This window comes from Scyliorhinus torazame, chromosome 17, assembly GCF_047496885.1.
Source record: "Scyliorhinus torazame isolate Kashiwa2021f chromosome 17, sScyTor2.1, whole genome shotgun sequence".
Classification (NCBI taxonomy): Eukaryota; Metazoa; Chordata; class Chondrichthyes; order Carcharhiniformes; family Scyliorhinidae; genus Scyliorhinus; species Scyliorhinus torazame.
The window spans coordinates 180,527,370-180,553,938 of record NC_092723.1 but is presented as its reverse complement, the minus strand read 5'-3'; the positions used below and the strand labels follow the sequence as shown (position 1 = coordinate 180,553,938).

Here is a 26,569-nt window from a genome sequence, read left to right as displayed (position 1 = left end):
TCTTCCCTTGTATGTTCGCAGACACGTCAAAGGGCGTGTTTTGGTGGCACTAAACGACGGAACTTTGGCGATATTCCACAGAGCTGAAGGTTAGTACATTTATAAATCATGCAGTTGCTGAACAGGTAGTTGTAAAATTCCTCATCCTCTTCTGTCTAATGCAGTACTTTTCCTCAGAATATAAGTTATCTGTAAGTTCCTTAGGAGGAAGTGGTTTGTGTGTTTGATGGAATTCTTAAACTTGCTTTTGTTATTCATTTCAAATGGGGTTAATGACCATACAAACGGTGAACGCGGGAATTTTATCCAAATGTGCGAAGAATTTCTTAATGGTATTGCACAGTACGATCCCTGCTCTGTGCGGGGTGGGTACATTTCCATCTTTAGTGCTCCCTGCAAGAGCTTAATGTGCCAGACATGCCAGAGAAGTGAGTTTTTCCATGGAAATCAAGCTGCAAAGAGCTGAATGAAGTTGTACTTCCTTTCAGAGTGAATGGGTAGAAAGTGGCGAATCTTGTGCCTCCCGATTTATTATGGTATTTGCACCTTTAATTCTGTTGTGGTTCATAAAGGACTTTAAAACTGGCCTGTTTCATGTAAACTGAGCTTTTGCGGCAATTAGTGGAGTCTGGAGGCACCGGACCTGATTGAAACTGGTGCCTGAGGGAGGAGCCAAGCGTGGGATCGGTTCAAATACGAGTATGGCATTTTCTAATGTGACAGTACAAATTTATTAAATTAATTTTGTCCCAATCACGTTTTAAAAGGTATTTAACTATCCTCCTCAAATCAGGGTGTCTGTAGCCTTTGAGGGGAAATGGATATTGGATTCTGGAGGCAATGAAAAAATACGGTGGCGATACTGCTGAAGGCACAACTGTTGCAAGTTATTTTCTAACACAGAAACAGCTTAGCTGTGCTTCACAATCATTACGTTACTGCTGTGTTTTGCTGTTTAACAAATTGATTTTGCAGGTCAAGGTTGAGTCTAATGTAGTGGGGGGAGGGAGGGGGCCTTCTGAAGACAAGGATGAGAATGTGAGAGTACAGGAGAGAACAATGGCCGAACTAAACTGGAGGATTCTTTGCTCACTTAGATCATTACAGTGCAGAAGGAGGCCACTCGGCCCAACGGGTCCGCACCGGCCCATGGAAAGAGCACCCCGCCCAAGCCCACACCTCCACCCCATCCCCATAACCCGATAACCCCACCCAACCTTTTTTGGACACCTAAGGGCAATTTATCACGGCCAAACCACCCAAGCTGCGCATCTTTGGACTGTGGGAGGAAACCGGAGCGCTCGGAGGAAACCCACGCAGACACGGGGAGAAGGTGCAGACTCCGCACAGACAGTGACCCAGGCCAGGAATCGAACCCGGGTCCCTGGAGCTGTGAAGCAACAGTGCTAACCACTGTGCTACCGTGCCACCGGAATACTTCCTTGGAATACTGTGAATTTATGTACCTATCTGGGAAAGTGGAAACATTGTTGAACTAGTTCGCCCTTCAAAAGGAGTCTCTTTTGACTCCTCCACTTCTGTTAAATTATTAGGCTTCCAATTCCAATGCAACGTTCAGTACTGGAATAGAGGATTAAATTAAATATTGGGAAGACGTTTCTGGTCCCTGCTCCAAACTCACTTCCCTAGTTACCAATTCCACCTCTCGCCCTGGCAATGTTCTGAGATTCAGATTGCAACCTTGGTGTGACATTGGACTCTGAGATGAGCTTCCCACCTCTCATCCATTCCTTCACTACAGCCTTCTATTCCCCCCTCCGTAAGTCTGCTCCTGTCTTGAGTTCATCCTCTGCTGAAACCCTCATCGCTGCCATCGTTACCTGTAGACTTGACCCATCCTAATGAAATGAAATGAAAATCGCTTATTGTCACAAGTAGGCTTCAAATGAAGTTACTGTGAAAAGCCCCTCGTCGCCACATTCCGGGGCCTGTTCGGGGAGACTGGTACGGGGATGCACTCCTGCCTGGTCTCCACAGACATGAGGGCGCCCAAAGCTCTGCTGCCTGTGTCCTAACTCGCAACAAGCCCGGCTCCTCTGTCTCCCCTTTCCTTGCCATCTCCACTGGCTCTGGACGATGCAACATCTCGCTTTTAATATTCTTAACTCCCTCTCTAATCCCACCCAACCTTACAATTAATAGCAGAGTGGCGCAGCGGAGGCGCGCTGGGCCCATAACCCAGAGGTCGATGGATTTAAACCATTCTCTGGGCGGGACAGTGGCTAGCACTGCTGTGTCTCTGTCTAGCACGGCTGTCTCAGTGTCTAGCACGGCTGTCTCACTCACCGTGGTTAGCACTGCTGCCTTGCAGTGCCAGGGACCCTTTGATTCTGGCCTTGGGTGACTGTGTGGAGTCTGCACGTTCTCCCCGTGTCTGCGTGGGTTTCCTCCGGGTGCTCCGGTTTCCTCCCACAGTCTAAAGATGTGCCAGTTAGATGGATTGGCCGTGATAAATTGCCCCTTGGTGTCCAAAGATGTGGTTTTACGGGGATAGGGCAGGGGGAGTGGGCCTCGGTGGGGTGCTCTTTCGGAGGGTTGGTGCAGACTCAATGGGCCAAATGGCTTCCTCCTGCACGGTGGGGATTCTGTGGCTAGCTATCAGCAGCATCATCTTGTGAAAGTCAATCTTAAACGTTTGAAAATGTTGTCGGTTGGAAATATTCCAGGGCAGAAATGACACGTTCTGGGCTCGAGTGTAAGTACTGAGAGTAAGCTGCCACCGCCCCTGGTATGGGAGGCTGGTTCCTTTCTTTCCTGGAGGCACATGTTCCATTATCTACACTTCTGCTTGATTTGGGAGGGTTCAGGAGAGGCTTCCCATGAGCTGAGTGGAGGTTGTGGACTCCTCCGGAAACTACATGTGACCTACTGGCCCACGTCATAAGGAAAAAGGGGTAATTTGCAAAACTTTCAGAGCTCCAGACTTGTGTTTAGCCCTGGACCCCCATAAGCCCCTGCGTTCCGCCTCTTGCCGGGGTTGTTTTTTGTCAGGTCAGCTCCCCTTGACCATGACCCATTTCAGAGTTGACCCAGTGTAGAAACTAACCGAGAAGGACGGGATGTGGCATATCTGAAGGCAGATCTTTCTGGATCCTCTGCTTCACCTCCAGGAGATCTATGGCAGGAGTGTGCTGGGAGGGCTGTGAATCTTCAACCACTTGCTACTTATGAGGACTAGTCAATTAATCAAAGCTTAACATGTGGGAAGTGGAATGCACTCCTGGGCCAGGTACCTGTGGAATCTCACCACCATTGCTCTCGAAAGGTCACCTACACGCGGCCTCCTCGCTAGCGCTTTGTGCGCCCTGTCCACCTCCAAGGGTCGGGTGAACATCCCCTCCCCCAGTAGCTTCTCAAACATACCTGCGCCCATTCCTTCCGATCCCTCCGGGAGACCCACGATTCTCAGGTTCTGCCGGAGGGACCTGTTTTCTAGATCCTCCATCTTCTCCTGGAGCCTTTTCTGTTGGTCTCTCAGCATCCCCACCTCCAACTCCACTGCAGCTAGGTGTTCCTCCTGCTCAGTCAGTGCCTTCTCCACTTTCTGGATCGCCCGATCTTGAGCATCCAGTCGCGCAATCGACTCCTTAATCGGGTCCAAGCATTCCTGTTTCTGCTTGGCTCAGTCCTCCTGTATAAACTGCATCAACTGCTCCGTCGGCCACTGGGTTGTCGAGCCAGAACTCCGGTCGTCCGCCATGCTGTCTCCCACTGCAGCCTCAGCCCAAGCCTTCTCCGTTCGCCTATTTCTTCCTTTGCGAGCACTCCTGGCCCGCTTCTCCATGCACTGATGTAGGATTCCTCGTCACCGTTGCATCCAACATCAATTTTCCGCTTCAGATCCGACAAAACTTCAGGGGAAAAAGGTCCAAAGTTCCGACCCGAGCGGAAGCCACCAAATGTGCGACCTACTCCTTCATAGCCGCCATCGGAAATCAATGTGTGGGAAGTGAACAAGTAGCCTGTTCCTGATAGAATCTTTATACGGTGTTCCTATCAAAATATTTTGCTGGATTGATCTTTTTTTAACTGAGAAAACATAAGAAATCGCATTGTGTCCATTGAATCTGTCGGTGTGCATAATAAAAACAATAACATTGTGATGTGTTACTCCAGAAGGAATTGGGGGTAGACTGATACACTTGTCACTAACAGTAATGAAACCATTGTACTTTTGTCTGAGTAGATGGCCAATGGGATCTGAGCAATTACCACCTCATGGACCTGCAACGCCCAAACCACTCCATCCGTTGCATGGCTGTTGTGCACGACAAGGTCTGGTGCGGCTACAAGAACAAGATTCACGTCATTCAGCCTAAAACAATGCAGATTGAGGTATGTGTTGGGTAGAGCTAAAGGCAGGAAACATGGTGTCACGCACAGCTACTAAATATCTGCCGTTATTTCTCCAGCAGTGGACGTAATCCAGCCAGCCTTTCCTGACATATTTCGACATTTGGGCCAATTTGCAGCATGGGTATAGGAATCAAGTAACATTGAATCGATTCACCGAGGGGTGATTTATCAATTGGTCAGTGGGTGGTTACTTGGGTTGGTTAAAGACGTGGCAGAGTAACCCATCATTACTGATGTAACATGGAGGTCGCAGGCAGCACTGGGGGAAAGCAGGCGAGGAACACAACTCCTTTTTCTCAAGCCTGCGTCTCAAAGTCAGTGACTGGACGGTTGAATGTGTTGAAGAACATTGCGGGGATGGTGTTGAGGTGGGTGGTTGTGGGGGCAGGGGACCACACGGTAACCCAAAAGGCCACCTGCACAAGCGCTAATGGTCGAAAAACAGGCAGAACAGAGGGACAGATACCATTTTTAAAAATAAAGGGCCTGCAAATTCAAAAGGTCGGCCGATGCCATGGACCTATTAACACGAGTAATGGGGAAAGCAATGGAATGGACATTAAACAGGAGGTTGCACATTGCAACAGGAATGGACAGGGCAGCACGGTAGCACAAGTGGATAGCACTGTGGCTTCACAGCGCCAGGGTCCTAGGTTCGATTCCCTGCTGGGTCATGGTCTGTGAGGAGTCTGCACGTTCTCCCTGTGTCTGCGTGGGTTTCCTCCCGGGTGCTCCGGTTTCCTCCCACAGTCCAAAGACATGCAGGTTAGGTGGATTAACAATGATAAATTGCCCTTAGTATCCAAAACGGTTAGAAGGGGTTACGGGGATAGGGTGGAAGTGAGGGCTTAAGTGGGTCGGTGCAGACTCGATGTGCCGAATGGCCTCCTTCTGCACTGTATGTTCTATGTTCTAAACTGGGACGGTCACATATTCATTTTCTAGTTATGCCGTTCTACCTTAGGGCCAAAGGTGAGCAACATGAAAGGCCATCAGGAAGCCAGCACTAGTTTTTTTTAATCTTGATTTTGGAGAGCTGAAGAAAAATAGGAATGGGCACAGGAAATGGATGCTATCATAAGTATTTTATTACAGTATTGATGTGTTGTATAGGGGGATTTTTCAGCTGACTCTGTGTAGAACCAAGTATGTGGTGATGAAATCGGAGTGTATAATATTAAGAAACAGTAGGCTGAGAATGGAAAACATTTTAGACAGGAAAGAATAGCTGTTTTGAACAGAATTATATGTTGCAACAACAATTGAAATAAGCAGGAAATATGTTTGAATCCATGTTTATGTCGCTGATTTTATTTTATCTTCTTGCTTTCTGAATAAAATTAACTATCCCAATTCCTTAAAATCCTTCTCTGCTTTGATCCCTCTCTCCTGCTGTGGCCCCCACAGAAGGAATTGTGTGTGTTAGCTAGGGAAATTTTCTATATTTAGTTTTGAATAACTGGGGTTAAAATAGTGGCTGTCTTTCAAAACACCCTGCTCATCAGGACACAAACCGGGTTGTATGATTTATAACGTACCCTGTAGGCTTTGTTTCAGAGGCAAATCCAAGTGTACCCTATCAGAAGATGTGAATTCGGGGTTGTCAGTTGGTCCCATTTAAGCGTTCAACGTGTCTTACTTTTATGGGAGTGATTCACTTTTATAATCCTGACCTGTAATGCTGGGTGGAACCCCTTGTGACTTGAATCAGTTATCCATGACAAGTAAATTTCTTCAATCTCAGTGGATGATGTAGATCAGGGCGGCACGGTGACACAGTGGTTAGCACTGCTGTCCCACAGCGCCAGGGACCTGGGTTCAATTCCGGCCTCGGGTGACTGTCTGTGGAGAGTTTGTACGTTATTCCCGTGTCTGCATGGGTTTCCTCTGGGTGCTCCGGTTTCTTCCCACAGTTCATAGATGTTCAGATCAGGTGGATTGGCCATGCTAAATTGCCCCTTTGTGTCCAAAGGCTAGATGGGGTTACTGGGTTATGGGGATAAGGTGGAGGCGTGGGCTTAAGTAGGGTGCACTCGGGTTGCACGGTGGTGCAGCGGTTAGCACTGCTGCTTCACGGCGGCGAGGACCCGGGTTCGATCCCGGCTCCGAGTCACTGTCTGTGTGGGGTTTGCACATTCTCCCCGTGTCTGTGTGGGTCTCGCCCCCACAACCCAAAGATGTGCAGATTAGGTGGATTGGCCACGCTAAACTCTCCCTTAATTGGGGGAAAAAAATTATTGGGTACACTAAATTTATATATTTTTAAAATAAAAAAAATAGGGTGCTCTTTTCAAGGGCCGGTGCAGACTCGATGGGCTGAATGGCCTCCTTCTGCACTGTAAATTCTATGATTCTATAAAGCTAATGAACATGCCAAGCTGTCCCACTTCAGTGGGTTGCATTGCTCGACTTTACACAACTCTTGCGCATTCTGGCCCCTAGCCCACGCGGAACCGAATCCTCACCTTTCTGTGGCGCTGTAGCCCACCTGGCCTTGCAGCCTCCCACCCTTTCCATCCACTTGCAGCATTTTCTGCTTGTTTACCTCCCGTTGCCTGAGCTCCCCTCTGTTCCCTTTTTAAAAACCTGACTACACTGCAGTCCCTGGAGCAGAATCCACCAGCCGCATTCGTCAGCGCCTCCTGCTGAGATCAAATGGAGATTGTTAACGGAAGTAGCGATGAATTTGCACCTTTGCTGGCATGTCAAATTATCTTTCATTGCCCATAGATTGCTGTATCAGACACCCTATTTGAAACCAAAATTATACATGTTGGCCACGCTGTCCTACATATTTAACCCTGGAGAACTAGCTTTAGTTCAGCAAAAGCATTTTTAACTAAAATGACGTAGTCTGATATTCATATGGTGTGGGAGGTTTGAGATAAGGGGACATGAAAAGATACAGATTGTGGCCCATCATTTACTTTCATTTAGTTATATTCGTCTGCCGTCTCCCAAGTGGCCCTGCATATTATTCCTTTTCAGATAACAGTCTAATTCCTTTCTGAGTGTCTTTATTGAACCTGCCCCCACCACACAGTCCAGCCACGCATCCCAGACCCTAACCAACCCCTGTGTGTATAAAAGATTTTTCCCTCGCCGCTTTTGCTTCTTGAAATCTGACATCAAATCTGAGCCCTCTTATTCTCAATCCAGTCTACTCTGTCCTGGCCCCTGACGATTCCGAATACCTCTATCAGACCTCCTCTCGGCCTTCTTTTCGCTAAGGAAAACAGTCCTAACTTCTCCAATCTATCCCCATGACTGAAGCTCCTCATCCCCGGAACCATTCTCATGAATTGTTTGTGCGCTCTCTCCAATACCTTCACACAGATCCTAAAACGCAGAACTGGCCGCATACCTCCAGCTGAGGCCCACCTCCTTGCTCTTGTGCAATATCAGTTCTCTCTCAAAATAAGCCCAAAGCATGGTCATGCATATTTGAAATGAAATGAAAATCGCTTATTGTCACGAGTAGGCTTCAATGAAGTTACTGTGAAAAGCCCCTAGTCGCCACATTCCGCCGCCTGTTCGGGGAGTCTGGTACGGGAATTGAACCGTGCTGCTGGCCTGCCTTGGTCTGCTTTCAAAGCCAGCGATTTAGCCCAGTGTGATAGTCATGCAATTAAATGTCAAGGGGTTATTGTTTGATTCTCTCTTATTGGAGATGGTCATTACCTGGCACTTGTGTGGTGCGAATGTTACTTGCCACTTGTCAGCCCAAGCCTTGATATTGTTCAGGCCTTGCTGCACCCTTTCCAGTGCTACCACATCCCTCCTATAATGTGGATTGCAGAACTGCACACAATACTCCAGCTGTGGCCTAACCAATGTTTTATACAGTTTCAGCAAAAACCTCCCTGCTCTTCAACTCTATGCCTCGGCTAATAAAAGCAAGTATACCATATGTTGTCTTAATCACTGTATCCGCCTACCCCGCTACATTAAGGGACTAGTGCAGATGCACACCAAGGTCCCTCTGATCCTTTCTCTTCCCAGGATCCTGCCGTCGTATTCCCTTGCCTTGTTTGTCCTGCCCAAATGCATCACCTCACACTTAACCAGATTCAATTCCATTTACCACTGATCTGACCAGCCCATCAATATCCTCCTGTAATCCAAGACTATCCTCGTCACTAATTACCACCACCACCGACCTTTGTATCATCTGCGAACTTACTGATCAACCCTCCTGCATTCATATCTAAATCATTTATATAACCACAAACAGCAAGGGCCCAACACTGATCCCTGCGGGACCCCACTGGACACAGGCTTCCAGTCAGAAAAGCACCCCTCGACCATCACCCTCTGCTTCCTGCCACTCAGCCAATTCTGGATCCAAGTTGCCAAATTTCCGTGGATCCCATGGGCTCTTACCTTCGCTATCAGTCTCCCATTTGGGACCTTATCAAAAGCCTTGCTGAAGTCCAAGTAGACTACGTCAAATGCATTGCCCTTAACTATACATCTGGTCACCTCTTTGAAGAATTTAATTAAGTTGGTCAGATGTGACCTCCCGTTAACAAAACCATGCTGACTGTTCTTGATTAATCCCCGTCTCTCCCAATGCAGATTCATTCTGTTTCCATGTGACCAGTAGGTCCCAATCCTGTTCTTTTACTCTCCTTTTACCATCTGTCTGGTCCGTTCCTAAAAGTTGAAATGGAGCAAAACCGTCACCATCATTGAGGGTGTAAAATAGACCATGTTGAATCAGCCAACTGATATATGCCCTGATTTTCGATTTCAATGACTTTAATGGACAGACTAAGGCAGGTTGTATCATGGGCAGCTCATCCATTATCACTTGATTTACATCCTCACTGAAGTTTAAGGTTCCAGCTGTGTTCTTGCTTTAGCCACTATGTCCGGTGTGATGCGATGAGAGTTTCATGGAAACATTTGATATTTGCTCATCAGCTTCCAACTGTTAGTGATATTGCTGTTATTACCTTGTGAGTGGTTTCCGTATATTAACTGGAACTTCAGACAGTTTATTGATGAAAGCAGAAATCAGACGCTGTGTTATAGGACAGCTAAAAGACTTCCATGCACCTGCACTTTTCATGAAATACATACACTAGTATATACTCATATATAATTTTAAAATTTTAATTTAAGAGTACCCAATTATTTTTTTTCCAATTAAGGGGCAATTTAGCGTGGCCAATCCACCTGCCCTGCACATCTTTTGGTTGTGGGGGCGAAACCCACGCAGACACGGGGAGAATGTGCAAACTCCACACGGACAGTGAGCCGGGATCGAACCTGGGACCTCGGTGCCATGAGACAGCAGTGCTAACCACTGCGCCACTGTGCCGCTCTATATATACTTCTATCTTTCTACTTTTTTTTAATGTCAAGATACCAATGCTGGGCAGTGAACAATCCCGTACTCGACACCCACTGTTCACAATAGTACAATAGTGACTTTTAAGGGGTGTCTTGACGAATACATGAACAGGATGGGAATAGAGGATATGGTCCCCGGAAGGGTAGGGGTTTTTAGTTTAGACGGGCAACATAGTCGGCGCAGGCTTGGAGGGCCGAAGGGCCTGTTCCTGTGCTGTAAGTTTCTTTGTTTTTTGTTCACTAAAGTCATTTTAGATAGAATAAGTAAAGGCAGAGTAAATCTCTCCATGTACATCCCTCACCTGAAGCCACAGCTGCAGAAAAGCACCAATAATGCCAAGATAAAAGTTTCAGTTTCCCGCACGGGGAACTGGATTAGTACTGGCAGTGCTCATTTCATATAATAGAGATCCGGACCGCTGGCATATGGAAAATTTTCATCCTGTGATTTGGATTTGGACTTGGTTCCCAGGGGTGAAGGAAAATGTGCCTTATCACCCAGTCCCATGGTTTAGCTTACTCTCACCGGATGTCCAATTCTCCGTTGTGATGCTTACGCTGTGTAATGAGAAAGTGGGGGCATGTTAGATTCATAGAATTTACAGTGCAGAAGGAGGCCATTCGGCCCATCGAGTCTGCACCGGCTCTTGGAAAGAGCACCCTACCCAAGGTCCGCTCCTCCACCCTATCCTCATAACCCAGCAACCCCACCCAACACTATGGGCAATTTTGGACACTAAGGGCAATTTAGCGTGGCCAATCCACCTAACCTGCACATCTTTGGACTGTGAGAGGAAACCGGAGCACCCGGAGGAAACCCACGCACACACGGGGAGGATGTGCAGACTCCGCACAGACAGTGACCCAAGCCGGAATCGAACCTGGGACCCTGGAGCTGTGAAGCAATTGTGCTATCCACAATGCTACCGTGCTGCCCTTAGGGTTTTTTTTGTCGTAACATTCTTGTATTCTTGTGCCTGCAGAATCATCATCTGATGTCAAAGCCCTTTAGTATTTTCTAATTTGTTATTTCTACAACAGAAGTCTTTTGATGCTCACCCAAGGAGGGAAAGCCAAGTACGCCAGTTGGCTTGGATTGGCGATGGGGTTTGGATATCAATTCGCCTGGATTCCACATTGCGCCTGTATCATGCTCACACGCATCAGCATTTACAGGATGTAGATATTGAGCCTTATGTCAGTAAGATGTTAGGTATGGTCATTCACTTGCTCCTTGATACAATTGTTAGCTTTACTGTCTTAGACATTGAATTGTTTTTTATACAAGAGCTGTAATAATATTGTCATCCAAACAGTGTTATTCCTTTCAACATTACCCTTCCTTAAGTTTTATGATCTTTCTCTGGCTGTTTGGAGGTGAGTATGATATTACATAGAACTAAGAAAATACAGCACAGAACAGGCCCTTCGGCCCACGATGTTGTGCCGAACTTTTGTCCTAGATTAAGAACAAATTAATCTACATCCCATCATTCTACCGTAATCCATGTACCTATCCAATAGCCGCTTGAAGGTCCTTAATGTTTCCGACTCAACTATTTCCACAGGCAGTGCATTCCATGCCCCCACTACTCTCTGGGTAAAGAACCTACCTCTGACATCCCCCTATATCTTCCACCATTCACCTTAAATTTATGTCCCCTTGTAATGGTTTGTTCCACCCGGGGAAAAAGTCTCTGTCTACTCTATCTATTCCCCTGATCATCTTATAAACCTCTATCAAGTCTCCCCTCATCCTTCTCCGTTCTGATGAGAAAAGGCCTAGCACCCTCAACCTTTCTTTGTAAGACCTACTCTCCATTCCAGGCAACATCCTGGTAAATCTCCTTTGCACCTTTTCCAAAGCTTCCACGTCCTTCCTAAATTGCTCTTCTCCGACACCGTTACCCACTGCTAATGCACCTCTCGGAAGGAAACCCACTTTTCCGAGTATGTTTCCCGTCTATGTTTCACTCCCAGCAGTGAGCTGAATTGTTCATTCCCATGGGATCTGACCAAGAGCTGCTGAAATGTTTCCCCAGGCCGGAATCCGAGTTAAGATGCTGGTCGAGATTGAAATTGACATTGTCTTAAACAGGAGCCTGGCAGTGAACTGCCAAAGCAGCGGGGAAGGCTCCGAGGGAGTTGGATACCCCATTGCCGATACCATTTGTGTTGTGTGAATGTGAGGCCGCGCAAGCCCTTTAAATGGAAGTGAATTGCTGCGTTGCTCGAACATTTTGGTTTTCTTCTGTCCGCACATTGTTGCATAAGGAAATAAGTTGTGTTTAATTTTGTGTAACACTTAAATATATGAATGAATGAAAGTATAATGGGCCTGAATTCCTGTAATTTCAGTGAAGGAGCAATATAGTTCCTGGAGAAATGTCGTAAACGGCCAATTTTAACCCCACACACCATTTCTCCACTAATTAAACTGACTCTGGGATATCCAGAATCATCTGATTCAAATATTATTTCGATAAATTATATTGAAATTACTGTCACGCATCAGTCTGTTCTAGGGGGAGCCAAGCTAAGTATTAAGATCCTCCTCGTCATGTGCTCCCATAGGCTGGTACTAGTTCCACCCCTCGTGATCTGTTGCTAACTAACTCGGAAACCTCTTGCTTTGATTGACAGGGACGGGAAAATTGGGCTTCTCTTTTGTGCGAATCACAGCTTTGCTCATTGGTGGAAACCGCCTCTGGGTGGGGACGGGAAATGGAGTCGTTATCTCTATCCCCCTGACGGAAAGTAAGTTAGCAAAGTCTGACCTGGGTTTGTAATGGGGTCTTTCAGCGTGTCACAGATTCATTTGGTCTGTGGAAAATAAACTGTAGCTGTTACACCGGGTTACAAAAAAATGTTGCACGAATGAATCATGATCTATGATCAAGAAAGATTTTGACTGAAGATTGAAACATATGGAAGACAACAATTCTCTCCCTCTGTTGTTATTTATGAATGGATTAACCTAAAAACACGTTGTGTTCACTCAAATGTTTAAACATATGACTGCATTTAATTGTAACTTCATATTTTTGCAGATTTATGTGTGTTTAATGATACTTTTGCAATTACATCATTTGTGAGCAGGTGGTCCTTTAATAGTTGCAGGTCTAAAAGCTGTTTATAATGTTGCAGCTCGTCTAGACAAAGTCACACCACAGCACATAAAGTGGCAGCTGATGCAGAAGAACCCATTTACATAGTTTGTGGCAATGACGATAATCATTGTTGGGGGGGGTGTTATGTGTGAAAATGTGCTTGGGTGAGGCTAAATTTACCCATTAATTCAACATCCAAATATCCAAAAGGTTGAGTGTTTAAACGTAGGAGACCTATTGAGCGGAAAGTTGATGCTGCCCTCCTACACAAATTAATTATTATGTACAAAAAGATTACATTTGTCTCAGAATTAGTGCTCGAAGATAAAGCAAAAAATGCTACAAAAACTGAATGTTACTTCTAATAACTATTAACATCGACAGTTGTAGCAGAGTGTGAGGTTCTTCCTTCAGAATGATGGTCTGTCCAAAAAATGGTGGCAGATCTAAATCATTCTGCAGTTAGTATTTGCAATCGATGGGGTAGCTCTTTCTTGGCGTAGGTTGCTGCTGATTTATATACCAAGATTCGTGCTGTCATTTCCTCAGCAAATTCCAGGCCATCAATTCAATATCTCACACTACATTCAATTCACAGTAAATGATGCACAGCCGGGGATTGTGCAAATCCTCCCAGTTTGAATAAAACACTAATTAAACTAGTTCAGTTATATATAAATAATACTTCAGTACATTTATTCTTGGTGATATCTATTCATGAGCACAATTCTCCACAACTCATTTAACAACTGGTGTTTAAATGATACAATTTAGGTAAACTAATATTTCAGAGCAGGACCTAATAGATTGTTTGTCTGAATGTGCATGTTTGTGTGTGTGTGTATATGTGTATTTCACATTATTAATGATGATCTAGATTCCTTCCATAAATGTCCAGCAGTTTTAACAAAGCTTTGTGGGGGTTCTTGCCTGGAATGTGAACTGCTTGCACTAACCGCTGCTGATTGATTGCGACTGATAAATAGTCCATGCTTGATGTGCAGTTCTTCAAATCCCACTCTCTAGTTGCAAAGGAAGAGTGTATTTCTGAGTGACAGGTCTACAATGGATTTACTCACAGTGCAGCTCCACCTGCATAAACTGGCAGGAAGGTATAATTCATTTGTCAAGAATCCTTCTGTTTGTATCTTTTTACCAGCACCATGGGCAGGATTGTCACGTGTTCTGCCCTTGGATCAATTAGAAGTTTAACGTCAAAGGTGAAAAACAGTCTTCGATCAGTAATATTCCATTGAAAGCACTGATGTAACCAAAAATGTAGGGTTAAATAGTCAGGTCAATCCCACAAATAGTTAGCATTCTTGTGAAATATAAGTTAAAGAATTATTAAAAACACTTTGGGAACCAGTATCGTCAACTGAAAATACTCCAGTGGAGACTCTGAAATATACTTCACCTAAATGGACCAGCAGGGCTGTTAATCAAGACAACAGGTGAACGATGAGTGCCTTGGAGGAGAGGGCATCAGTAATGAAGGGAAATAGCTCAGGTAATGTCATTGGCACAGGGATCAAATGTCATCGGATATCAGATGCAACAGTACAGGCAAATAACCGTCATCTTCTGATACATGAGTCTTTAGTTTAAAAGGCTGTAATTTTCAGGGAGTACATGGTGCTTTTTGTGTGATATGGGATAGAATGGAATATAAGCCTGCGCCTAATCAAAAGGATTCCAGCTGATAAACCATTAGAGTGAGGGTTGAGCAATTCACAAGTCATTTAAACTCAAGCTTCATCATATTCACTGGTGTCAGTTATTTTATCGAACAAACATTCTTTGTGGGACCTTACTATTGACTAGTTCCCTGTTCTAGAACCATAGAAAAGTTACGGCACAGAAAGAGCCCATTCAGCCCATTGTGTTTGTGCCGGCCCGAAAAAAGAGAGAGAACATAAAAAAAACTAGCTACTCATTTTAATGTCACTTTCCAGCACCGGTCCATAGCCTTGCAGTGTTAAAGCATTTAAGGTACAGATCCAGGTACCTTTTAAATAGGTTGAGCATTTCCGACCTGACCACAAATTCAGGCAGTGAATTCCAGATGTTCACCACTCTCTGGGTGAAAAGGTATTTCTATATGACCCCTTTTTTGTGTCACAAGTAGGCTTACATTAACACTGCAGTGAAGTTATTGTGAAAAGCCCTTAGTCGCCACACTCCGGTGTTATGATATCCTTCGCTTCACTTGGGCTTTCCTTTACCACTTTAACACTGTCCTATCCTGTTTTTACCACATCAGACTTCCCAGTGCTTTCCTCCAACCACCAACACTGTGACTTTACATGGCCTAGTTTGTTACAGTGAAAACATTTGAAACTTTTCATTTCTTTTCCACCGTCCTGGATTTCTTTTTTAGTCTGAGGTACACTCTCTTTATTATCTCCCATCAGATTACCTTTACCACTTGAGTATTTCTCATGTCCCCAGTTTCTATCCCTCACAGGCTGAAACTGATGTCGGAAACCAAGCTTTGATTTATGAACTAATTCATAATCATCTGCCATTTCTGCTGCTAACCTCACAGTTTTAACCCTCTGCTCTTCCACAGTGAGTTCTCACTACATCAGAATTGAATTTTTAAACTCCTCCAAAGATGTAATTTCTCTGAGAGCTTCATATGTTTGGTCTATTTTCAAAGCCCATATCCACCTATCAAAATTTCTCTTAATTGATCCTTTCAAACTACATGTATGTTTGACCAAATTCTTTCCTTAAATTTCTAAACCATTGTCTGTAGGCTTCAGGCACTAGTTCATATGGACCCAAGATGGATTTTTTCACCTCCTTATACGTCCCAGATACCTCCTCCTGTAGTGATGCAAACACTTCACGAGCCCTACCTACCAGCTTTGTTTGAATCAGTAATTCCCACATGTCCTGTGGCCATTTCATTTGTTTAGCTACCTTCTCAAATGAAATGAAAAAGGCTTCTACCTCCTTTTCATCAAACCTTGGCAATGCTTGGCAAAATTAAATAGATCCCCACCAAGCCTTTGGCTATGATGCTCTTTCTCACTATCCTCATCACTATCATCCAACTGTACGTTTCCCTTTACGCCTGCCAATTTTAACTGACTGTCATGTTTCATGGCCATTTTCTGAAGTTCAAACTCTCTCTCTTTATCTTTTTCCCCGATCTGTATCTCCCTTTCTCTTTCTTTTTCCTCTCTATCTCTTTCATATTCAAGCTGCTTTAATTCTTTCTCATGTTCCATTTGTTTAAGTTGTAACTGAATTTTTGCCATTGCCAATGAGTCAAACTGTATCTCAGGAAACTTTAAATGCTTAGCCAGTGCCATAATTACCTCATCTTTTCGCATTTTGTCAGGTAATGTTAACTGCAATGTTTTTGCCAAATCTAAGTCTGCTTTTAGTCTGCCCGTAAGGTACTGCGTGTGACCGTCTCCACCACCAAAAATTTCAGAGCCTCTGAAAGAGCCACTGTCCACAACATACTCCCTACTTAAACTAAAATACCACACCTGAAAAGCAACCACAATATGCTCACCCCTCACTGTCTTTAAGTTCACTAAGCCAATCCAATAGATAGACTTTTATCCCCCTCGAGCCCCCAATTTGTTATGGGCCAGAGTTTAGAGAACACCAAAGTTTACCATGGAGTTCACCTGACCCACAACTTTTAATAGATTGTGGTATGGGGAGCACACGGCCCACTCTACAGGTTTGGTACAGCAGAAATAGAAAAGTATTTTTTAAAGCAAAACAATGTTTATTCTATGAACTCAAGCTACCCTTTTTAAAACATACAGTGAACATCTTAGTAACCATTAGTTCAAATACAACAGCTAAAGCATACAACACTACGTAATCCTTAACCTGTCCTTTTAACATCCATAAGACTTAAAAAATAAATTTTAGCAGAAGCACATCAGGTTAAAGTCACTACTGAGAGCAGTTATTAATTTTAAATCACCAAAGGATCGATTTACAGTTTTTAGATTAGAGAGAGAGAGAGACTAATACCTCTTCTGGCTGTAACTGCAGCTATCCAGCTCTGAAAACGAAACTAAAACACACCCTGCAGCAAACGGCCTAAAATGAAAGTAAAAAGCTGGCAGACAGCCCAACTCCACCCACTCTCTGACATCACTGCAGTAATAAACACCCATTTCTTAAAGGTACTCTCACTACAGATATTTATATACACACCCATTTATAAACACCCATTTCTTAAAGGTACTCTCACATGACACGGGCGCCTGTTCGGGTACACAGAGGGAGAATTCAGAATGCCCAATTCACCTAACCGCACTTCTACCAATTACGTTAAACTTACGCCCTCTGATCATTGACCCATCAACCCAAGGAAACAAGTCTTTCCCTTCTACCCTGTCCAGGCCCCTCATAATTCTGTGCACCTCAATTTGGTCACCCGTTCGTCTCCTCTGTTCTAAGGAAAGCAAACTTGGCCTATCCAATCTTTCCTACCATTTTCAAGAACTAGCAGCAGTCTTCTGCTCTGTATTCACTCCAGAGCAATTACTGTCCTTCCTGTAATGTGGGATCACCTTGATTTCTCATCACTCTTTGGACAGTCTGCGCACCAGGGAGCATAATTAGCACAGTTTTGTTGGAAACTATTTGTAGTATTTTTTAGAACAGATCTAAACACAACATACAAGGTTTTACAAACTCAAAGGTGAAAACCATGAGGCATTAGCAGTACAGTTGTTTAAATTAAAATTTGTGGAGGAGAAGCATATGGTTAAGCTAAAAGGTTCTAGCATTATCATGTGCACAAGCGTAAATACAGCATCCTCACTTCGAATTATAGACAGGAAGTGTTGACTTGAATTAATGCTTGTCAATAGTGGGAATGGTATATATGTAATTGTATAGTTGGATTGGATTTTGAAGATGGTGTACTGGAATATTATATTGGGATCAATACTTGGGAGTAAAGGGAATGGAATAGTCTGCTTGGACCAAGTTTGGATTGTTCTCAGACCTGACTACGCTCCTGTAATATGTTTCTTTTTATCCTTTTTCCTGCTGGTTTTTATTTCCCTTCCCGTCTTCCTCTGCCGAAGGCGTGAACTGCTTCCTGGTATGTGATTCCATGGGCACTCTGTGATATATGACCAAACTCGCGCGTGAGAGTGTCAAGAGGCACATGCCAGCAGGCTAGTGCCGTGAGGGTTGGGAGGGGAATGACAGACGAGCCCCATACGCTGTCCTCACCAGACAGCCAACGTGAGCAGACACCTAGCTGGGGTTTCTGGGCAGTGATCAGGACGGGGAAGCCTGGTTACTTCCCCACATTATCCCAAAGGTTCTGAAGCTGGCTGCCGCATTTTCACTGCTCTCTGAGCTCTGATGAGCTACGACTGAGCTGATCCGAGATATCTATACCTTGTGGTACGTGGCCACATGTTTGAAATTCATTGGTTATGTTGGCCAACTAGTGTGTTTCCCACCCACCAAATTGTCCAGTGAGTTAATTGTAACCAAAAATGCAACTTGCCATTTAAGGGGCATCTTGATGCACCGTTAAGTTCGCAGTCAATGAGATTGGTGTGCCTGTCTTTTTCAGTTCATTCCTATCCCGGGGGCCCTCCCGTTACCTGCCCTGTATAATCTGCTCCTCTTCCCCTCCGTTCTTCCCTTTCCTTTCTGAATCTTTTTTCTTCTGCCTTCCCTCCTCCAGCTGTAGTTTTGCACCGAGGTCAACTGCTGGGGTTCAGGGGTAAGTTCAAGAGCTGTCTTGTTTTTGTTTTGGCTGTGTCATTTTCCTTTTTAAAAAAAAAACATTTTTTCCTCCGCCACGCCCTCTACACGCCCTGCTTTGCATTTCATTCGTCAAGGTGTGGGCTGTGCACCCGTGTATTTGTGATGCGTCCTTCATCCACAACAACCCTTTCATTTCGTGTGATCCTTCGGGGAATCAGGAAGCAGTTTGGGTTTCCCTGGCTTTGCAGTTCACTCTCCATGTGTTCGGCGTCATAAATTACAAAATCATTCTGGTTATTGACATGGATCTAATGGAAAGACGCCAGTCAGATTAACCAGGCTTAGCTTTATTACACAGGGAGGGTGTGGGGAGCCACTTTTGTTCGTAAGATGTTGAAAGCCAGATGGGATTTTATTGTGTGGTCCAGAGGATTCCAATTGTTTTTTAAAAATAAATTTAGAGTGCCCTATCATTTTTTTTTCAATTAAGGGGCAATTTAGCGTGGCCAATCCACCTACCCTGCACGTCTTTGGGTTGTGGAGGCGAGACCCACACACACAAGAGGGGGGGGGGGGAAATGTGCAAACTCCACACGGACAGTGACCAAGGCCCGGGATCGAACCCGGGTCCTCGGCGCCGTGAGGCAGCAGTGCTAACCACACTGCGCCACCGTGCCGCCCGAGAGGATTCCAATTGTGCACGAAAAGTACATGAGTAAAGTCTGCGTTCCCCAGCCAGATAGCGGCGGGTCCGTCAGAGCCTGTCCTGCAATATCGATCTCCCAGTCAGACGGATTATTGTGGGTTTCAGTGTGGCTAACGTTTGAATTCACCGGCCTTTTGCTTGCGCGTGTTTCTCGAGGCTGAAAGGTGGGGGCCCCCCCTGTTTTGGCAGAAGTTCCATTTCTCGGGGAGCACAGATGTGACAATCGGTACACCCAGCCCGCCTTTTTTTCTTTTTCACTACTTGAAGAAAAGCACTGACCGCAGCCACGGCATCATGTCTGCTCTGAGCCATTCGAGGAACTGCGTGGAGCAGCTGATATCCCAAACTAAAGCCACCTCATCCTCTCGGCTGTGTGGAATCATCTGTCGATGAAGTATCCACCTACATGGCTGAATAAAGTAACCTGCAGTCCATCTCAGCCTGTGTTTTAACTCAGTAGCCTTTGTCCCGGTTCCCCCTCTTTTTGTTTCCCTGTCGGTGTGAAATTGTTAGTTCCAACAGCCTTAATTTCCCCAACAAGTGAATAGCCAAACTATTGGAGATGTTTTTATTCTGTTGCGAATGGGGGTTATTTTTTAAAGCTTATAATATTTGCACTGTCAAGTATTTCACACTAAAAGCTAACAATTGCAACAGTCAGTTGCATTTAGGTAGCACCTATAACATCGTAAAACGCCCCGAGACACTTTGCAGGAGTGTTATCCAACAAAACCTGGCCTCAAACCACCTAAGGAGATGTCGGAACAGCTGAGTAGAAGCTTGGCCAGAAAGTTATATTTTAAGGAATGTCTTAAAGGTGAAGAGTGTTGGAGAGGTTTGGGACAGGCCTTCCATTGTTAAAATGCCTAGACGTGCAAAAGCACAGTTGCCAATGATTGAACAAGAGGCCGCAATTGGAGGAACGGAGGGAGGATAGAGGGTTGTAGGGCTAGAGAAGGTTGCAGAGGTAAGGAGGGGCACGGTCATGGAATGATTAGAAGACAAGGATGAGAATTTCAACATTAAGGCATTGCTGGAATGGGATCACTGAAGGTCAGCGGGCAAGGTGGCGGGGATGGATGAATGGGTCTTGGTACGAGTTAGGATAAAGGCAGCCCAACTTTGGATGAGCTCAAGTTTAAGTAGCTGGGCAGATGGGAAGCTGGCTGGGAGAGCATTGGAATAATCTAGCAGTAGCAAAAGTATAGGGATGAGGGTTTCATCAGCAGATGAGCGAAAGCAGGGGTGAGGTCGGACAATGTTACGGAGGTGTAAGTACACGGTCTCAGTGAAAATGGGTTCCGAAGCTCACCTCGTTCAGCCTTCAGACAGTTTCCAGGGAGAGGGATGGAGTCGGTGGCCAGGGGAACGGAGTTTCTGGTGCAAACCAAAGGTAATGGTTTCAGTCTTTCCATTACTTAGTTGAAGGGAATTTAAGCTCACCCAATAATGGACATCGGACAATCAACGTGACCAATCAGAGAGAGTGGAAGGGTTGAGAGAAGTGGAGGCGAGGTAGAGCCATATACTGTCGGCATACACGTGGAACCAAGTGTGTTTTCAGATAATTGCACTGAGGTGTAACATGTAGATGGGAAATAAAGGCAGAGGAGGGAGCCAAGGATATTCACGGGAAAACATACCTACTTTTGTGTCGAGAGAAGTTGTTTTGTGGTTAAAACAATTTTCATTGAGTAGAGTGTCCGACCGAGAAATTAAACGGGGGCCCACCTATGTCGCATTGGATGATATTTCTTGTCAAATCATGTAGGACATGAATTTCCTCCGACTGTCCCCCTACATCTAATTTCCTACCCCGAGCTAAACTGAACATTGGGGCGAGGCACACAACGCAGGACGTGGCCTTCTGTCGGGAGACTGCTGCTTGTGGCACAGGCTGCAGGCTTGCAAACATTCCCCATACCTCCTGGCTGGATAAAGTCCAGGACATCGATTGATTTGCAACGGGCAGGGAGATTAGCTGGGGGATAAAAAGAATAGGGTAGTAAATGTTTTAGTAAATGGATGGCTTAAGACATTAAATCATGGCAACAGAAATACTCAACACCATTTAACTCCGAAAGCATTAATATTGCATGACTCATCCTGAAGCTTAATGAGTCTGTCTAATGTTTATCAACGTACTGAACCATTTTGGAGATGCAGCTCACTAAAGCTACTGGTACATTTTTCCAGCTTTTTCTCTAACAATGCTCATAAATATATAATTGATGCGAGCCTAAGTATTTCATAACATATGACGACGTATTGACGTTTTTCTCATAATGACATCTAAACTACTTAATAGGTTTTGCTTTGAAAAGGACATCTCAGATTTTTTTAGCGCGTGTGCGGTACATTTGAGTGGTTTCCTCACTATCATCCCCAGGAGATGTTTCCTTTGTGAGGCAAGTTCATTTGGAGGACTTACCGTGACTTTTCTCTCAAATAACTCGGTCTTCGGAGAGCTTTGTTTTCCTGCCCCCTCCCCGAATCCCAGCGGGTGGCTTCCACTCGGCACAGTTTCAAGCCATCGCCATCATTTCCTTTCGAGTTTTTTTATTTCTCTGGGGGAAGACTATCAGCTTGGATCATTTGGCAGTGTGTTGACCTCAGGATCGGGAGGCTGAGCCCAATATCGGGGTTTCACCTCATGATCTTTGAAGTGAGGTGCATGGTGGCGCTCTCCATCCTGCTACAGAGGGAGTGCTACAATATCATTGGCAGAAGGCATTGGACGAGGGCACTCGCTGCTTCCTGTAGCGATTTGGACGAACATTAATGTTCTTATCCCCTATTTTGAATAAAACGAGGAACTCTCATTCGACTAGTGTTGTCAACCCCCCCCCCCCCCCCAAAAAAAAAAAAACCGTATTGCCAGGAGAAAACAGGAATGATTGGGCACACCCGAGTTCTTGAGCAGTAGCTAGGTTAGTCCTAGATTCCCGATAGATTTGCTCTCTGAGGTGATGCACATTGGTGACTGGCAAGGTGAGAACTCTCGCCGACAGGAATACGTTCCAAGTAGGAACATTTCAAATGTTCTGTGCATATCGCAGGAGAGAGTAGCTTTACCTTCAACAGACCCACTGCCCTGCCTCCTCATACTGCAATGTTTCCCTGATGTCAAAATGCAGAAAGGTGAAGAAGAGAGAGGGGTGGTTTGCGAGTGTGGGGGGGGGGGGGGGGGGTAGGTAAAGGTCACAAGTTAGGGCACAAGTAGAATTGCCATCTAAATATCCTGATGTCGTCTGAGGGGGTCATCGTAGTTAAGTGTCAACTGCATTTTATGTTCTTTCAAGGTTTGATGGTGCTTTCCAAAGGAACGTCTCCAAACTTCAGGGAGAAAATAGAATTGGTTAATGGTTTGGGTGGGTGACTACAGAGCCGTTTGGTGACAGACCGGCAGTGCGGTGGGTTTTAAAACATTTTTCCCAGGCTTGGATACCGATCCTGAGAAGGTAGCACTTGCATTATTTCGGGTCAAAAGCATTCCTAGAAATATTTACCAGTTACTATCTGTCGCGGTTTCCACCTCCAACCCCGGAGGAGTTTCACCCTCACTTTTGTAAAAACAGGGAGCGGGATTCTGTGGTTCCCCCAGCGGCGGGATTCTCCCTTCCCGCTGATCGTCAATGGGATTTCCCATTGAAGCCTCCGGGAAAGCTGCGGGTGGGGAGGTGCCAGCGGGAAAAGACAATCCCAGCGGCCGGAGAATTCCGGCCCAACTAAAACTTGCGCTAATATTGCAACTTTCAGACATTTGCAGAGAGTCAAGGAATTTTGCGTGGTGACAATGTTAAGAGTAAAGGAAATTTGCGACGCCAAGAGTCCACATGAGGTTTGGAGATGCTTCCTTGACTCACTGCATGCACTGCTGTTAGAGTGATAACCGTTTAGAAGCACACTGGGTTCTCTGGGGTTTCTCTGCCCATCTGTTTGCATGTTGCACGTTTAGTGGGAGCTGTGCGGTTTCGGATCACTAGGTTGAACTACAATGAAACCTGTACATGCCAATGGCCTGAGGCAAAATAAGTAATTTATCGAAGATGGTTACTATTAGCTAGCTGCTGCCATTTTCCTTGTCATGCACATTTTAATTACTTATTCCATTTAACCTTATTTTACCTCTGTGGATTAAATTAATAAACTGAGTTGTATTAAAATCCCTGTCATACGCAAATAAGATTCTCAATTTACACCAGCTCCGACCCTTCTCCACTCCAAGCAACACCCGTCGACCCCTGTCCGTTAACCGTATGTCTGCCCACATAGCTACAATTCCTCTCATCCCATGTCTGAATTTTTCCAACAGGCTTCTTTTCAGAACACCCTATCGAACATCCTTCTGAAAACCCGTGATACTCACTGCATTCCCTGTAACAATCCAGTCAGCCACCACACCTCAGGACTGTTAAATTTGCTGGACTCAACGTGTCTTGATCAAGAGCAAGAGTTAACATTTCAGCTTTATAACCTTTCATCGATCTGAAATGTTAACTGTTTCTCTCTCTTCAGACGCTGCCAGATCTACTGAAATACCGAACGTAATTCGAATTTTCTGCATCCACAGCAATTTGCTTTTGTCTTGAAACAAGTCAGTGCTGAATGGCCTCAATTAATCCACGCATTGAACTAACTGGTCCATAGTTACCCAAAGAACAAAGAAATGTACAGCACAGGAACAGGCCCTTCGGCCCTCCAAGCCCGTGCCGACCATACTGCCCGACTAAACTACAATCTTCTACCCTTCCTGGGTCCGTATCCTTCTATTCCCATCCTATTCATATATTTGTCAAGGTGCCCCTTAAATGTCCCTATCGTCCCTGCTTCCACTACCTCCTCCGGTAGCGAGTTCCAGCTACCCACTACCCTCTGCGTAAAAAACTTGTCTCGTACATCTACTCTAAACCTTGCCCCTCTCACCTTAAACCTATGCCCCCTAGTAATTGACCCCTCTACCCTGGGGAAAAGCCTCTGACTATCCACTCTGTCTATGCCCCTCATAATTTTGTATACCTCTATCAGGTCGCCCCTCAACCTCCTTCGTTCCAGTGAGAACAAACCGAGTTTATTCAACCGCTCCTCATAGCTTATGCCCTCCATACCAGGCAACATTCTGGTAAATCTCTTCTGCACCCTCTCTAAAGCCTCCACATCCTTCTGGTAGTGTGGCGACCAGAATTGAACACTATACTCCAAGTGTGGCCTAACTAAGGTTCTATACAGCTGCGGTCTTCTCTCCTCTCTTGAACAAGGATGTTGCATTGGCTGCTCTCTGATCCCAAAGCACAGTTTTGTTTTTAAGGAGGGTTGAAAAATGTGGTTTATTTGCAGCATCACTGTAGTTATATTTTATTGAAGTGTTCTTCATTCCTGTGGAAGAGCTGCAGACTTGGAATTTGGGCGATGAGATGGAATATTTGGTAAAGGTTCAAAGAGACGCCCGGGTTTGCTCAGTGCGAATGGCCGTTTACGTTTCTACAGCAAAACAGGTTTCAGTGTATTGTGAACCTCTTGTGTTTCCAACTTTGCGAAAAGTTAGTCCGACCCCTAAATTGGTCTTGCCGTTGAAATTGTTGCAGCCAATAAGACCTCACCGACTGGCAGCGAAGGGAACCGTCCTGGTGGAGTGATCCGTGTATATGCTGACGAGAGCAGTGACAAGGCCTCGATCGGCAGCTTCATCCCATATTGTTCCATGGCTCAAGCCCAGCTCTGTTTTCATGGGCACAGGGATGCTGTAAAATTCTTTGCGTCTGTGCCAGGTAAGTAATTCGCTAAAAGAACTGTTCTTTTTCATTGCACATGTTGTAATTTCCAAGAAGCATTTTTGAAGTATTCCCTTCCTGCGCCTTTTCTTCCTATGGGAAACCTGGGTAACTCAATACTATAATGACTGACGATGTTCGGAATTCAAGATCATATTCGCTGTCTCTCTTTCCCCCCCCCCCCCCTAAATATCTCCGTATCTATTGGAGGTTATATGGAGGCTTATCTCTTTTATGATGATTACCGTAGCGTGATAGAGGTCTACAGCACAGAAAAGGCCATTCGGCCCTCGCGTCTGCACCGGCCAAAAACAACCACCTTGGTATTTTATTCCTTTTTCCAGCACTTGGCCCATAGCCTTGGCATTGCCCGTGCACATCTAAATCCTTCTTGAATGTTATGAGGGTCTCTGCCTCCGCCACCCTTTCAGGCAGCGAGTTCCAGACTCCCACCACCCTCTGGGTGAAAAGGTTTTCCCTCACATCCCCTCTAACCTTCTGCCCCATGTCTTAAATTTATACCTCCTGCTCAATGCTCCCTCCACCAAGGGGAAAGGCTTCGCCCTGTCCACCCCACCTGTGCACCTTGTCCTCAGGATGTAGGGTGAAACCAGCAGATGGCTGGAAATTTCCTGGTTAAAGGGATTTCCAGGCCAAATTCACGAAATGTTCAGCACCGCGAGGAATTCAGCCCCATGACCTTTGGCCTACTTGACTCGTATTCGGAGCCATCTGCAACCCGCACTCACTGCAAACAAGGGTTGTTTTTAGGGTGAGTTTGAGGACCGTCACTTGTCACTGTGTTTAACACTGTTTACGCCTTGTTCCGTTAGGTAATGTTCTCGCGACATTGAATGGCAGTGTGTTGGACAGCCCCACGGAGAACCCAGGGCCCGCAGCACCTGAGCAGGAAGAGCGGAAGCTGCATCCTGTCCTGGTGCTCAGTGGGGGAGAGGGCTACATTGACTTTAGGATTGGTAAGTCAGACTCCACTACTTAAAGTAGCCTTTTGATCTACGGAGCATTTACTCTCCTCACCTTGATTTGTTGTAACCTTTCTGTTAATGCATCCTAATTCTAGACATCTGATTTTACTAACTCATCTGTGAAGACCATCCCTGCTCACTTTGTCCTGTCAACTTGCCCAGTTCTCACTGTCATTCACATGACATCGTGCACACAAAATATGCTAACACTCGCATCTTGTCGTACTTCAATTTTATGGAAACTTTTAATACATCACTTGTTTTTTTTTTTGAAGCATAGTCCTAATTGTCATGATCTAAAAAGCTGAAAAAGTACTATTGGTAATGTTATCATAAGGATGCTCATATTAAATTTTTACCAATACTATTGTAACTGAGGTGTTAACCCATAATTTCCAAATCATTATAATTTGTACCTTCAGAATGTCTTGTACATTTGATATCAGCATGAAAATGCCATGAGCGTACAACATGCAAAGAAAATACTATGGGCCCGATTCTCCCAACAATTTCGGAGTTAATTTGGGCCGGGTTTTTCGGGGAGCT

The 26,569-nt window shown here is 45.2% G+C and overlaps 1 protein-coding gene across 1 annotated transcript in view; it reads left to right on the top strand.

Moving 5' to 3' along the window:
• Positions 1-26,569, top strand: part of LOC140394466 (C-Jun-amino-terminal kinase-interacting protein 3-like) — an 86,081-nt gene that overhangs the window by 54,479 nt on the left and 5,033 nt on the right. Inside the window, 7 exon segments of the mRNA XM_072481760.1 lie at positions 22-89; positions 4,208-4,356; positions 10,777-10,948; positions 12,379-12,492; positions 18,538-18,576; positions 24,852-25,034; positions 25,871-26,014. Coding sequence (XP_072337861.1) covers positions 22-89; positions 4,208-4,356; positions 10,777-10,948; positions 12,379-12,492; positions 18,538-18,576; positions 24,852-25,034; positions 25,871-26,014 — 869 coding nt within the window.